Source organism: Panthera tigris, chromosome E2 (genome assembly GCF_018350195.1).
Source record: "Panthera tigris isolate Pti1 chromosome E2, P.tigris_Pti1_mat1.1, whole genome shotgun sequence".
In the NCBI taxonomy this organism is placed as follows: Eukaryota; Metazoa; Chordata; class Mammalia; order Carnivora; family Felidae; genus Panthera; species Panthera tigris.
The window spans coordinates 44,821,038-44,835,330 of NC_056674.1; the positions used below are offsets into that span (position 1 = coordinate 44,821,038).

A 14,293-nucleotide genomic window follows, 5' to 3' on the forward strand; every position below is an offset into this window, starting at 1 on the left:
ACACTACTCTGCACACACCTGAAGATCTTGGAACACACAGTGAGCTGGCAGCATGTCCGGGATTAAGAACAAGAATTTACAAATCCTGATCTTTTTTTGGCTAACTGTGACAAGTATGTCTCAGCCCTGAATGAATATCTGATTCATAAAGTTAGAGTGTTTAACCAACATCACAGAGGGAACCTTGTGAAATACTCCTTGTTGTGGAAACCAGAGGCCATTCAACTGCCATTTTACCTACTTGCCCCATTTACCCTGTCGTCTTGGTACAGGAAAGCCGTCAAAGCAATCTTCACTTCTCCTCCTGTCCCTCCGTTGTTTTTACTTAATGGTATTCTGGATTTGAATACTGGTTTTGCTGTTTGCTACCTGCGTGGCGCTGTCTGGGTGGAACCTCTGTGAGCTTCGGTTTTGTCTTAAATACGATGGGAATAGCATCTTCCTCACAGAGCTATTGGGCAGATAAATGGGCTAATGAAAAAAAATTTGCTAAAGACACTGCAGGATCCTGGATTGGTTCTTGTAACATAAAAAGGACCTTAGTGGAGAAGCTGGCGAATCCAAATAAAGTCTTAAGTTTAATAGTAATACATTGGTGTTCATTTTTTAGCTTTCACAAATGTGCTATGCTTATATAAGATAATATGCCCTTGACTCAGTTTCCCCTAATATTGCTATCTTTGTACTATCTTTCCAACTTTTGTTTTTCGAAAACTTAGATATTCTATTTTTTTTTAATTTAGTTTTTAATTTACATCCAAGTTGGTTAGCACATAGTGCAACAATAATTTCAGGAGTAGAGTCCAGTGATTGATCCCTTGTGTATAACACCCAGTGCTTATCCCAACAAGTGTCTTCCTTAATGCCCCTTACCCATTTAGCCCCTCCCCCTCCCACAACCCCTCCAGCAACCCTCAGTTTGTTCTCCGTATTTAAGAGTCTCCCTGTTTTTATATTATTTTTGCTTCCCTTCTCTTTGCAACTTTTCTAGAAGTCTAAAATTATTCCAAAATAAAAATGAAAAGGAAAGAAACTGCTTTGCAATTGATAGTGTTACATAAATATCAGGTGGTTTTATTTCAGATTTCTTTCCCTAGATTATTAGATTTAGTCCAGCAAGTATTTAGTGAACAAATATTTGTCAAATGCCATTTTGGTAAGCACCATGGATGGTGTAAAGAATTATAAAATAAGGTTTCTGCCTTATAATCTCTTTTAAAAAAAGAAGCTCAAGACACTGTTTCCTAAGTACCAGCACAGCAGATGTCACAGGGGCTGTGTGTTTGAGTAGCTGGGACCACAGGTGTTGTGGGATCCACAAAGGGGATCAGTCTTGTCTAAGTAGTGGAGAGAGGGGCTGAAGTGAGCAAGGGGGTGTAGGCAAGGTCATAGGAGACAGAGAGTGGAAGTAGTGAAAAATGAAGGAAACAAATTTTCCCTTGTTCTCAAGAAGGATGTAGTCTTTGAGGGGAGGTAAGTTGTGTATATCACATCATTAGGATTAATAGAGAACATTGACAATATAGTTTGAATAGAGCTAAACTATAAAATACAGCAATTCTGTAAGGCATGACTAAATTTTAACTTCTTGTCTTTCTCAGTCCAGTTTTTTTCCTCTAATTGAAGCCACTTCATGGCTTCATTAGGGGACTCTCACTGGTTTATCATTGTGACTGTAGGCCAGTGACTTCATTGTTAATTGTCTGAACTTCAGTGTCTTCTGGATATAAGCTGTGATGGGTGGATTTATTTCTGAGGTTCTTTCAAGCTCTCACGTTCTAAGAATGTGTGTATATGTGTACACACACATACACTTTTTGAGAACAGAAGAGTATAAGCATGGACACAAAGTTGTCAGCTCGAGGATACCTGGCTGTCATACTCTATTTCCAAATCAAAGCATAGCACAAAGCTTCAAAACAGATGAGCTACTGTGGTGGATCCCAGGCTCTCGGGTGGGTCTGTGGACAGATACAATCCTGGTGGGAACCCCCCCTTTTTTTTTGAAATGGATTTCTTTTTTTTTTTTTTTAATTTATTTATTTATTTTGAGAGAGAGAGAGAACCCAAGAAAAAAGGAAAGAGAGAATCCCAAGCAGGCTTTAGCTCAGAGTCGGATGGTGATCCCATGAGCCGTGAGATCATGCCCCGAGTGGAAATCAAGAGTCAGCGCTTAACTGCTTAACTCATTGAGCCACCCAGGCACCCTGGTGAGAACCCTTCTAACTAGATTGGAGGGTCTTTTCCATTGGCATGGAAAATGGGCCTCTGCTTTTGTTCTTTTCCTGGTCAACAGTTTCATAATAATTATTTTTAACAGGTAGTACATGTACATTCTGAAAATTTTAAAAGTATAAGTAGCTCAAACAGTGTAAAGGGTCCTTCCTGTTCCAGTCCTGTAGCCTCCAGTTTCCTCCCCGGAGGCAGTCACTGTTGTGTTCCTTATGATTCTTTCAAAGCTATTCTTTGACTGTATAAGCATATGCACACATATTCTTTGAAAACACACACACACACACACATACACGGTAGCACAATATATATGCTGTTCTGCACCTTCGCTTTAATAATTATCTTAGAAATGTTTGCATAGAATCTGAAGCAAACTTGAAGAGCTTTGCCTCTTTCCTTCTCTGCTAAACCCAGCCAGAGATGGGGACAATTTTAGTCTCATAAAAAAACAGTAATCACCGTGGATTTGACTATTTTAAATATGTTTAAATCCAAGAGCTCATCATGAATGATCTTTACACAGAACAGAATTTCACTGTTCATTTTTGGAGACCAGTGAGTAAAAGGAAAGACTCAAGCATTTCTCCTGCCTTTTCTTTACAAACTGAACCTCAAGGTAGCCAAAGAGTTGATGAGGGACAGTTTCTCTTACAGGCAATGATAGAATATAACTGTTTTGCAGCCCACAGCCAATTTACGTTTAGGTAATAATCCCCAGCGGCTGCTGGCATTGCCAAAGGGTGATAACCAGATGTTCTGTGCCTCCTGATGGAGGTATGCAAAGTCCATCTGTGTCACAAACATTGAGTTCATAAAAGTAAAAATAATATTATAATGAATCTAACCCCGGTCTTTAAATATTATTGGCTCATGGCTGTTTTAATTTCATCTACAGGCCTCCCCCACCTCTGTTCTCCACACCCATCCCCACTCCCCACCCCCCCACCTCCCTATGAATGCATTTAAATTTCTCATTATCGATGGAGTGCCTGAGTGGCTCAGTTGGTTAAGCGCCTGACTTTGGCTCAGCTCATGATCTCACCATTCCTGAGTTTGAGCCCCGCGTTGGGCTCTGTGCTGGCAACTCAGGGCCTGGAGCCTGCTTCTGATTCTGTGTCTCTCTTTCTCTCTGCCTGCCCACCCCCCTCCCCCGCCCCCCGCCCTGCATCTTTCTCTCTCTCAAAATTAAATAATAAAAAAATTAAATTTTTTAATATTGCCAGCTGTTCTCCAGAGATGTCCTAATAATTTCTACTCCTACCAGTGATAGGTGAAAATGCCAGTTCTTCCTACACCCTTATGAGCGTGCGATTAACTATTTTTGTTCTTACCAATCTGATAGGTTAAACAATGGTATTTCATCATAGTCTTCAATTACATTTCTCATCTCATAATTGAAATTGAGCATCTTTTAATACATTTAGAGGTAATTTGTATTTCCTCTACTCTGAAGTGTCTGTGCATGTTTTTGGTCTTTTTCTAATTGATTTGTAGAGGTTCTTTTCATATCAAAGAAATTAGCCATTAGTCTGTAATATGGGTTGCTAATAATTTTCCCCAACTGGTTTTTCTTTGATTTTGATTTTGCTTGTGATTTTTTTTTTTTTTTGCCACTTAAATTAAAAAAAACTTTAATGTAGTTGAATTCATCCATCTTTTATGTCTTCTCGATTTTGTGTGATACTTCAAAAAGTCTTTTACACTTTGAGATAAAAGTAACCTCCTCTGTTTACTTCCTCTTGAGTTTCATTTCTTATGTCAAAATTTTGGATTCATGTGGAATTCATTTTCATGTAACGAGTAAGGTAGGGATAAAACTCATTTTTTCCCCCAGTATATTACCCAGTCATCACAGCAATATTTATTGAATAATCTCTTTACTGCAGTCATTTAAAATGCCACCTTTGTCATGTACTAAATTCTTACGTGTATTTAATTCTGTTTCTGGAGTTCCTTATTAATTTCATCACCATCTGCTTATTTGTGTGTCAGTACCACATTGTTTTAATTGTTGTGGCCTGATGGTGTGTTAATACTTTAGAGAATTACCCGTCCCTCCACAACACTCTTCTTTAGAATTTTGGTGGCTGTTCTTCTGCATTTAGTTTTTCTTAAAACTTTTAAAATTAAAAAAAAATTTTTTTAATGTTAATTTTGAGAGAGAGAGAGAAACCGAGTGTGAGCTGGGAGGGACACAGAGAGGGGGAGACACAGAATCCGAAGCAGGCTCCAGGCTCTGAGCTGTCAGCACAGAGCCTGATGTGGGGCTCAAACCCGCAAACTGCGAGATCATGACCTGAGCCGAAGCTTAACCAGCTGAGCCACTCAGGAGCCCCTAGTTTTTCTTATAACTTTTAGAGTGAATTTATTTAGTTCTCAAAAATGTGATTTTTTTTTTTTTGTATTGGAATTGAGTAAAATTTATAGATTTGCATGAAGAGAATTGTCATCTGCTGTGTTTTACTAATTTGGCTGAGATAGAATAGGAAATAGAAGTATGAAGTCTCGCATTTGTGTTGGGGAAACACCAGTTGCATGAGATGGAGCCATTTATTAAACAACTAATTTAGCTGATGTGTGCCAGACAGTATTTCATACACTGGGGAGAAAGCAAATGGATTGATCACAGGTAGTCCGTAGGCTCTTTTCCATTTCTTTTTTTTTTTTTTAATTTTTTTTTTCAACGTTTTTTATTTGTTTTTGGGACAGAGAGAGAAAGAGCATGAAGAAAGGGGGAGGGGCAGAGAGAGAGGGAGACACAGAATCGGAAACAGGCTCCAGGCTCCGAGCCATCAGCCCAGAGCCCGACGCGGGGCTCGTACTCACGGACCGCGAGATCGTGACCTGAGCTTAAGTGGGCCGCTTAACCGACTGCGCCACCCAGGCGCCCCTCTTTTCCATTTCTTAAGATCAAGCGGCATCACAGCCTGTGAAGAAATTTGGTTTCAGCTGGTTACCAGTCTCAGGTTAGCCAAGAGGATTATATGGTTGCTTCAGAGTTGTTACAATCTTGGCTTGCTTTAGAGGATGTGCCAAGAGGGAGAAGCAGAGCATGGTAAATGAGTAGTTCAGGCTCTGGAAGCAGGCAGTCAGGGTGTGAATTAGGTGCCCATCAACCTCAGCAGGTTATTTACCCTCTTTGAGCCTCAGTTGCCACAACTGTAAACTGGGGATATTAATTGTACCGAATGTGTACGGTTGTATGTGAGGCTGACATGAGAGAATCCAAAATGCTTTGCACTTTGCCTGGCATACACAGGGGTTCTGTACAAGTTAACTAATACCACTTCTATTGGAAAGCTGAGTGTGCTGGTCTGATGGGATCTGATTTATTTTGTTCCGTTCCTGCTGTCATTATTGAGGAGAGGCAGTAGAAGAAGATACCTAGAAGAAAGCAGCCTGGTGATAAGAAGGGAAGGGCCTAGAAGCATTAAAGCAAGAGCAGGCCTTCTAACTGGAGAAGGTGGATGAGAAAGGGGGTGGCCGGGTACTTAGCCTGCATTGCGTGGGGCTGGGGCTAAGATCAGTTAATGGAATCCACTTACTTAACATGAGGAAAACCTGCCGGCGGGTACATCTGTTCAACAATGGAATGGGTCTGTAGCAAGCTCCTGTCAGACGAAGTGTGTAAGAAGAATCTAGATAGTATGTTTGTTGCATTTGAAACCGCAAAAAGAATTTCTGAATTAGGCAGATGAGCTGAAATCACACCTAAGAGGTTTTCCTACAAAATTCTAGTATAAATGTGCATATGTGCAATCACATATAGAAAATTCTCTGCCAATGGCTTATCTACTTTCGCAGAATTCTTCGGAAACTTTGATCCCTTTTGGAGTGGGAGGACATTGCAGTGTCTTAGAGTCCTTGTGAACATGAGTGGTCATCAAAGAAATAAAGAAATGGAGAAATAAGGAGACTCGGAACAGGCTTATTTGACTTCTGTCTCTTTGTCTATTGTTACCTTGAAGACAAGTCCTTTATCTTTAGAGCCCATCTTTTTCATCTGCAGTATTCATCTTTGTTCTGTACTTTGAGCATGAGTCTTTGAAAGAACAAACACATTGTTGGAAATTTTGGCCTCTGCGAGTAGAGAGAGCTTTTTGAAGGAAGTTACCATTTGTACCCAGCAGACAAATGACAAGTTTAAAGAGAGGAATATGACCCTATAAACGTGGCATTGGCTTGCTTCATTTAGCACCAACACACCTCCCTGTTACCCTCCTTCCTGCTACTCTTTTATTGCAATATGTGATCATAATATGTTAGAAAAATTCAATGAAAGTATAAAAAAGAGGTAACACTTAATATGTTTATTTCAGATCCCTCTCCCGATTTTTTTTGGTGGGGGTGGGGAGGAAGTGGGGACAGGCCATTACTGACTTGCTCTCATTTCCAAAGTTACGTTTTGTAGAACTTTTTGCTGTCACCAGATACATGCATGGTAAAATTATAAGGTACTGTGTTACCACTTTAAGTGAAAAATCTAGTAAACGTGAACACAAGTCTGAGTCGATCTCTTGAATAGGATTTCTGTACTTCCAGTGAATGATGAACCCGCTGCAGCCACTGATCCTGAAGAGTCCTCTGTTGTTGGTGTGGCACCCTCGCCTGCTGCGGTGTCGAGTGTGACCCCGAACCCCACTGCAGTGTCTCTCCCTGTTCCAGCCACACCGTCGGAAGGCGAGGAGCCCAGCACTTCAGGCACACAGCAGCTCCCGGCGTCTGCTCAGGCCCTTGATGCTCTGCCTGCTGGGTGAGTAGCCTTCCAGCAGTGCTACCCCCACTCAAATCTGAGGCTCCTTTGCTAGGACAGAAACAACGTGGTTATTTATTACCTCGTGGCTCGTGGTCTCTGGGGACGCTGCCATGCATAGGAGCGAGGGAGGTGTAGAAGACCTGCTCGTTCTCCATAAATCTTAAAAAGAATCTAAATCATCAGGGGCAGAATCAATGCTACCTTATACCACGACTTGGAAAAAAGAGTGTGGCTTTTATGGAACAAGGAGCTCATTTTGCCTTCCTTAGTCTTTGGAGGGTGTTTGCCTAGATCCTGCTTAGAAAACAGCTTTTCTCTCTTTATCTTAACAGTCTATAGAGGGCTTTAGTCTCTGAATATTACTGTATATTACTCCTGTAGCCGGGGCTGATGGTAATTAACATGGACTACTAGTTTTCTTGCCATCCTATGGTTTAGACAGTAAAGACCTTGGATGATAAGAAGATGGCCCCACTAAGACCAAGGGAAGTTCCAGTTTGACTAGGTAGCAAATAGAGATTAAAGCATGGACCTGGGAATCAAATCAATCTGGCTTCAAATCCCCACTGGACCCTATGTGACCTTGCTCAGATGGCTTACCGTCTGTGTAAGGGGGGATTAACAATCATGCATAGCTCTCCAGGAAGTTAAGGGCATGTGTGAAGTGCTCACCCAATGGAGGATGTTCCAATCGGTGAATATTTTTGAATTGGCTGTGAAGGAGCCATAAAGGAAGGGAATGGTTCTGAACTGAGAAATGAAGTCTTATCTCAGCAACTACCAGTCATAGTCAGGGCCCGTCCTATTGTGGTCCCAGGATCCATCCTAGTTTATCAGTTTGGTACTGACAAACCCGTGTCCGTATCACCACAGTCACTGTGGTCTGGCTGGTGGTGGTGGTGGTGGTGGTGGTGGTCGTGGCATGTAGGTGGGTCCTCTGTACCCTTGTAGTTAATTCATAAGGGAAAGGGGAAGGACGCATGGTCTCTAGCTTGATGTATAGTATGCCATGTGTTCTTAAGCCTCTTTAGAAAACCCACTTGTTAGAAACAAAAATCGTAAATCTGAAGGCAGATGTGATTTTTACCACATACATATCACATCCTTAGCATTTGGCATACTACCTAACATATTTCTTAATAAAGTATGATGAATAAATGAAGAGTATTGCAAATAGTTTCTAATAACTCAAACCTGGAGAGAATTGGGGTGTTGAGAGGTGCCTCTGGAAAGTTTTTGTGAAGTTTTTGATTTTGCGAGAAGATTAATAACCAATTGCTTGTGTCCAGCTCTTCCCTACAGAGATTTATTTTCTCTTTTATATGTGGTAAAGGATACTAGAAAGGCCTTTGTTTGGTTGGTAATTTCAAATCTGTATGCTGTAATTTGGGGGGAACAGAGCAGAATCATTTTGGCAGAAAGGAGAGAAAATGGCTGCTCGCGTCCCCTGTGAGCTGTTTGTTTTCTTTTCGCTGAGCAAATGCCTGGAAGGCCGGCTTCACTCCTGTGTCAGTCACAGGCAATTAGGGCTAATGGCTCAACATGTCTTTATGTAGGGTGTGTGTGAGGGTTACTGTTCTCCGGGATTGGGCTCTTCCTGTTTCCAGGCAGCTGGAAAACTCCAGGCTCTGAAAACACTCTTTATTCTGAGTTTGGCAGATGGAGCAGCCCAGGGAAGCCGATTCCCCACCCCCACCTTTGCCAGAGGCTGAACACTCTTCTGAGGTGGAGTTTGAACACTCTCTTTTCCTTAGAGCATTTAGAATGTGATGAGATCCGCGTGTGGGTCCCCTGTGTGGGACATGTATGACAGTCCGGAGAAGGGTATTGAGACCCAGTTTTCCATCCTAAGGCAGCAACCCCTAAGACAGCAGGGAGCTCAGTACTTTGCAGGCTGTCTCAGGCCCAGGAGATTGGAGATTGCCACCAGGACTGCTGGGTGTGTGGCATGAGGATGGCGTGTTTCCGGTTCACTGCTCTGTGATGGCAGGTTGGACAGGACATGCCGCCTGCAGTGACCCTTCCAAGTCACAGACCTACCGTCACCACACCAGCTTCTTTACAAGTTCAGGAGATCCAGACAAGAGCGGTTATTCCTTTACTCCTGGTATCTTGGCTTTAGGAGTCAGGAGACCAATTTTAACTGTCTTATTTTATTTTATTTTATTTTATTTTATTTTATTTTATTTTATTTTATTTTATTTTATTTATTTTTATTTTTAAACGTTTATTTATTTTTGAGACAGAGAGAGACAGAGCATGAACAGGGGAGGGGCAGAGAGAGAGGGAGACACAGAATCTGAAACAGGCTCCAGGCTCTGAGCGGTCAGCACAGAGCCCGACGCGGGGCTCGAACTCACAGACCGTGAGATCATGACCTGAGCCGAAGTCGGACGCTCAACCAACCGAGCCATCCAGGCGCCCCCCCCCCCTTTTTTTTTTCTTAAACGTAATTTTAACCTTTTTAAATCAACCTCTGAATAATGACGTTTCACACCGAGAATGCTACCACGGCTGCCTACTGTCGTTGGGGATAAATTCTCAAATCCTTAATCAGGCCTAAAAAGCCCCACACCATATGACCCCACCTACCCCTCCGACCTTCCATGGAAGACTCTCTCTGCCTTGCTCTCTAAGCTCCGGCCTTAATAACTTAGGTTGGTTTGACAGATGGACCTCCCTTTCTCTGGACTTAGGACCCTTCACCGTGCAGGTCGCTCTTTCCTAACACTCACTGTTTTTTCCATTAATCAGTCAGCACTTCCCCTGGGAATCCTTCCTTGATCCCTGGCAGACAAGGTCGAACTGCCGTGCCTACTGTAACTCTTCTCACAAAGTGTATTTGCTTCTTTCGCATCTCTCTGCCCCGGTGGGCTATAAAAGTCATGGTGACAGGAGCCTGACACAAAGTAGGCCCCCCAGATGTATTTGTAATGAATAAATTTAAGTGCCATCTTTTTTTTTTCTTCCACCTGCATGAATGTGTTCTGCTTCTTTGATGCTTCAAATAGCAACTGTGACAGGAATATTGCACTTTCTTCCCAGAGGCAACAGTGGAAGGCTGTCACCCACTGGGTTTGACTGGCTTTGGGTTGAAATATGTCTCTCGCAGGGTGGGGGACGCTCTTCCCTGCTCACTAGGGGTCCTCGTGCACTGGCAGATACGGCGGAGCGTGTGTCCTCCTTGCTAAGGCATTTCTGAGCCACGCAGCCCTGCTTTATCAAGGCATCCAGCCGACTGTCTCTTCCCAACCTCATCTGCTCAACTGAGCGATAGAGCAGGTTCACTTGCGGATCCCAAGGGCCCATCTTCCTGGTTGCTGTGTTGCCTTTCTGCGATAGTTGCGACTCTGGTCTTGAAGAGGTTACACACGTCTGCATGTTTTAAGGACTGAAGGCTCCTGGAGGCTGGGCTGTGGAAGCCCACAAACAGGGCACCCCTCGTCCCTTTTCTCTCTCTCTGCGTCCAAACCCTCCAGCTTTCTGTACTTTGAAATTTAATTAGCATGAAAGAAGCCAACTGGAAGGGTGTGGCATTTTCAGGTTGCAAATGTGCATCAAAGAAGGGGGTGCCAGGAAGGCTCAGGAGACATGGTGAGATAGTGGTCCAGGCAGTGGGCGGTGGGGAGTGAGGCCACTTTGATCAGCTGGCCCTGCATCTGTTTTTTATCAGCACCGAGCCCACTTTGGGAACCAAACGCTCATTAACAGAGCGTGCGTACATGGCTTAGATAAACTCGAAGTGCGTCCTGGGCTCTGCAGCTCGCTCAGTCCCTCGCGCACAGAGGCACATTATTTTCCTCTGGCGGCCTGCACTCTGCTGTGGTTTCTTACATAAGGGAGGCCGTTGTGTTTGGACTGCCGACTTACCTCAGCACTGCCATTTCACACCGTCCTTTTTCTCCCGCAGTCATTGGCTGGCCTGTCTGTTTCCTGCCTCAAAGTAGAATTAATTGAGGAGGGGTGTTTTCTAGATCTTTTGGGTTTGCCATCTCCCCTGCCTCCACACCCGGTTATGGAGACCCAGAGGCCCTTTTCTCCAGGTGCTCCTTCAGACACCGTCAAGGATAATAATCTGCTAAGAGCTCTCGGACGTTTTGTTTGTAGAGAGCTTTAAGAGACGCCGGAATTTGGAGCTTCCCTGCTAAGTTATAAACCAGCCGCTGCCATTGCATTTCATTCCAAACTCATTTTTGGCACTCGCCAAAGATCCTTACCCAAGGAGTTTTAAAACAGTATTTCTTACACTGTGTGGAACCAGTCCCCCCCACCCCTGCCTTTTTTGTTTTATTTTCTTATTTTCAGTCCGTTAAGAATCCTTATACTTTTGTTCTCTACTTATCCACCGATCACATAAATTTAGATGTTGTGGCAATGCCAGATTGGTACAAAAGTTTCTAAATGCTTGGAAACTTCTGCACTTTTTTTTGCTAAACAGTAACAGTTTGGGCCCCGGACTATGCTTTGAGTAGCACCAGATTAAAGGATTATACTGGGAGACTCGGTGCCTTTTTTGCTGAATATGGTTTAGTTCTTGGCTGTGCAAGGATTATTACATGCTTAGGTAATGCTGAATAGTGCATGCTTCTGGCTTCCTCCTCATCATCTCAGAAGGAAACCTTACTTCCGAAGACTCTTCTGTTGTCCAAGGCTGGCCCGTGAGATGTTCTCACACTATTATGTGTATCTCTTCATGTGTAATTACGAATATCCATTTTTACTACACTTTCTGGAGAGTTCCAGAAGAGCAGAGAGCATTACGTCCATCTTTGTATCCCCAGCTCCTAGCACAGGACCTGGCTTCTAGGGAGACGGAGTGAGAAGTGTTTGTTAATGACTAGGTAAATGATTTCACATTCTCAGTAGCTTTTAAAATTAAAAAAGATTCTAAGTAGAAAAAGAAAACGGAGAAGAAAGAAGAACAACAATAACAAACAAACACCCAGATTTAAGCATTGGTGCTTTGCAGACTGTGTGTGTTTTTTCCTGACCATTAGTAATAGCTAACATGTGTTCGGCGTTTACGGTGTGTAGGGGCTGCTAAGTTTTGCCCATGGATTATTTGGGGCAGTTTTCACAACGCTCTGTGTGGTAGCTGCTTTTATCCTCATTTGCAGAATGGGAGACCTTTTAAGCAATTTGCCCAGGACCACATATACAGACACATACACATAAAAACATGCCTACCAAAATCTGATCGTCTTATAGCTTGTGCTTTTAAAATTTATTTATCATAAAACACTTTAAGCATGCAGATAAGAATGGAGTGTAATGTAAGAAATACCTATCACCACCCAGCTGTATCACATTTTAGCATTATGCTATATTTACTACAGACTTCCCTTTTTTAACCTCTTGATGAAGAAATTACAAATACGCTAGAAAGTCTCCGTGAGCCTCTTCCCGATTCCCTTCCCTGTATACAGAGATAAGGTGGAACTTGGTACATTCATTGAAAGTGCTACAAGGTATTCTATAGTATGAATAGATAGCGTTTTATTTATAATTCACATTTATTTATACTTACCCTATATCTGATATATAAATATAAAATATAAAAATTTATGTAAACATATATTTACACATCTATATTATTTTAACAAACATATTTAGAATATTTTATATGTAATTTATATCTTCCATTTGTAAATTTAATGATATAACAATAAATAAATGTTTTCATATTTTATATTATTATCTCTTCACAATTAAAAACAACGCTACAATGAAGTTTTTCTGTGCATGTCTTTTTGTCTGTGTGTCTGTTCTTTTAAGGCATATGCTGGACCTGGAATGTCACTGTAGGGATTGAAGATCTTCAATTTTAGTAGATACTATCAAATTGCTCACCGATTCTCACAATCCCACGAGCATACATACTAAGCATTCCTGCTAAAACTTAAAATTGTGAGATTTTTTTTGTTTTTTTCATTTTGGCCAGCTTAATGTCTGTGAGTGGTGTATCTCTTTGTGGTTTTAATTTGAATGTCCTTGATTACCACTGACATTGAACCTCTTCTCACATGATTTTATTTGGTTCTTTGATTTCCTTCTTCGTGAGTTGCCTGTTCATACATTTTTGTTCATTCTTCTATTTAACCGTTTGTCTTTTTCTCTTTAATCTGTAAGGTTTCTTAATATAAGCTGGGGACTCCTTCCTTTTCAATTACATGCATTGCAGATATTTTCTTCCAGTCTGTGGCTTGTCTTTTCACTTTTTAACGTTATCTTTCATTGTACAGGAGTTCAAAATTTAATGTGGCCAAGTTTGTTAATCTTCATGTACCATTTGGGTCTTGTCTAAAATTCTTCCCTACACTGACGTCGCAAAAATTTTCACACACCCTCTACATTTTGTTGATTTTGATATGCTTGTTATTTCACATTTAAACTTTAAAATCAAAATGTAATATACAAGCTTAATTGGCAGTATTCTTTTCTTTCTCAATGATATGTTAAATCATATAATTGATGGCATTTTAGATTTAATGAAAAATAGCATATTTATATGTTTTTAAACAAAAATTTGTATTATGCCTGTTATTTTAGCTTGCAATGTATTATATAATTATATTATACTATATTATATTACATATATCATGTTATGTTATATATTGCAACATATTATAAATATCTGGACAAGTTAATATCATCTATAATGTTATTTTCTTAAAAATTTTTTTAAAAATAATTATTTCTTTTGAGAGAGAGAGAGAGAGAGCGCACGCGAGGAGGGGAGGGGCAGAGAGAGGGAGAGAGAGAAAGAATCCACATTGCCAGCGCAGAGCCCGATGCGGGGCTCGGACCCATGAACCGATCATGACCTGAGCTGAAATCCAGAGTCAGATGCTCAACCGACTGAGCCACCCAGGCGTCCCATATAATGTTATTTTCGATGAGTGAATACTTGTTATAGAAATAACATAATTTATTTTACTAATCCTCCATTTAGAGGCATTGAGGTTGTTTCCATTTTTCGTAGAACATGTCACGTACTGTGACAGATGCGCTTATAGTTAAATCTTTGACACATACTTATTTCCTCAGCATCCATCCTAGCAGCAGAGCCGCTGAGTTAAAGGATATCCACAGAGGAAAAGTTTTCGACCAAGTTGCCAAATTGCCCTTTTGAAAGAGTATACCCATTTTTGCTCCCACCAACTATGTTTTAAAGGGTGACTGTTTTTCTCTGCCTTGCCAAATTTATTTGCAAAATTATTTGTCAACGAACATGTTAAACTTTTTTTTTTTTTTTTTACATGCATACCATCTCCAGGAATTCCCTTGCTCTCAGTAAAACCATAC

The 14,293-nt window shown here is 41.4% G+C and overlaps 1 protein-coding gene across 2 annotated transcripts in view; it reads left to right on the top strand.

Annotated features, from left to right (window-relative positions):
- WWP2 (WW domain containing E3 ubiquitin protein ligase 2) overlaps positions 1-14,293 on the top strand; it is a 149,619-nt gene that overhangs the window by 95,822 nt on the left and 39,504 nt on the right. For both annotated transcript variants that reach the window (XM_042969661.1, XM_042969662.1), the window contains exon 8: positions 6,775-6,985. In XM_042969661.1, coding sequence (XP_042825595.1) covers positions 6,775-6,985 — 211 coding nt within the window. The remainder of the gene's footprint in view (positions 1-6,774; positions 6,986-14,293) is intronic.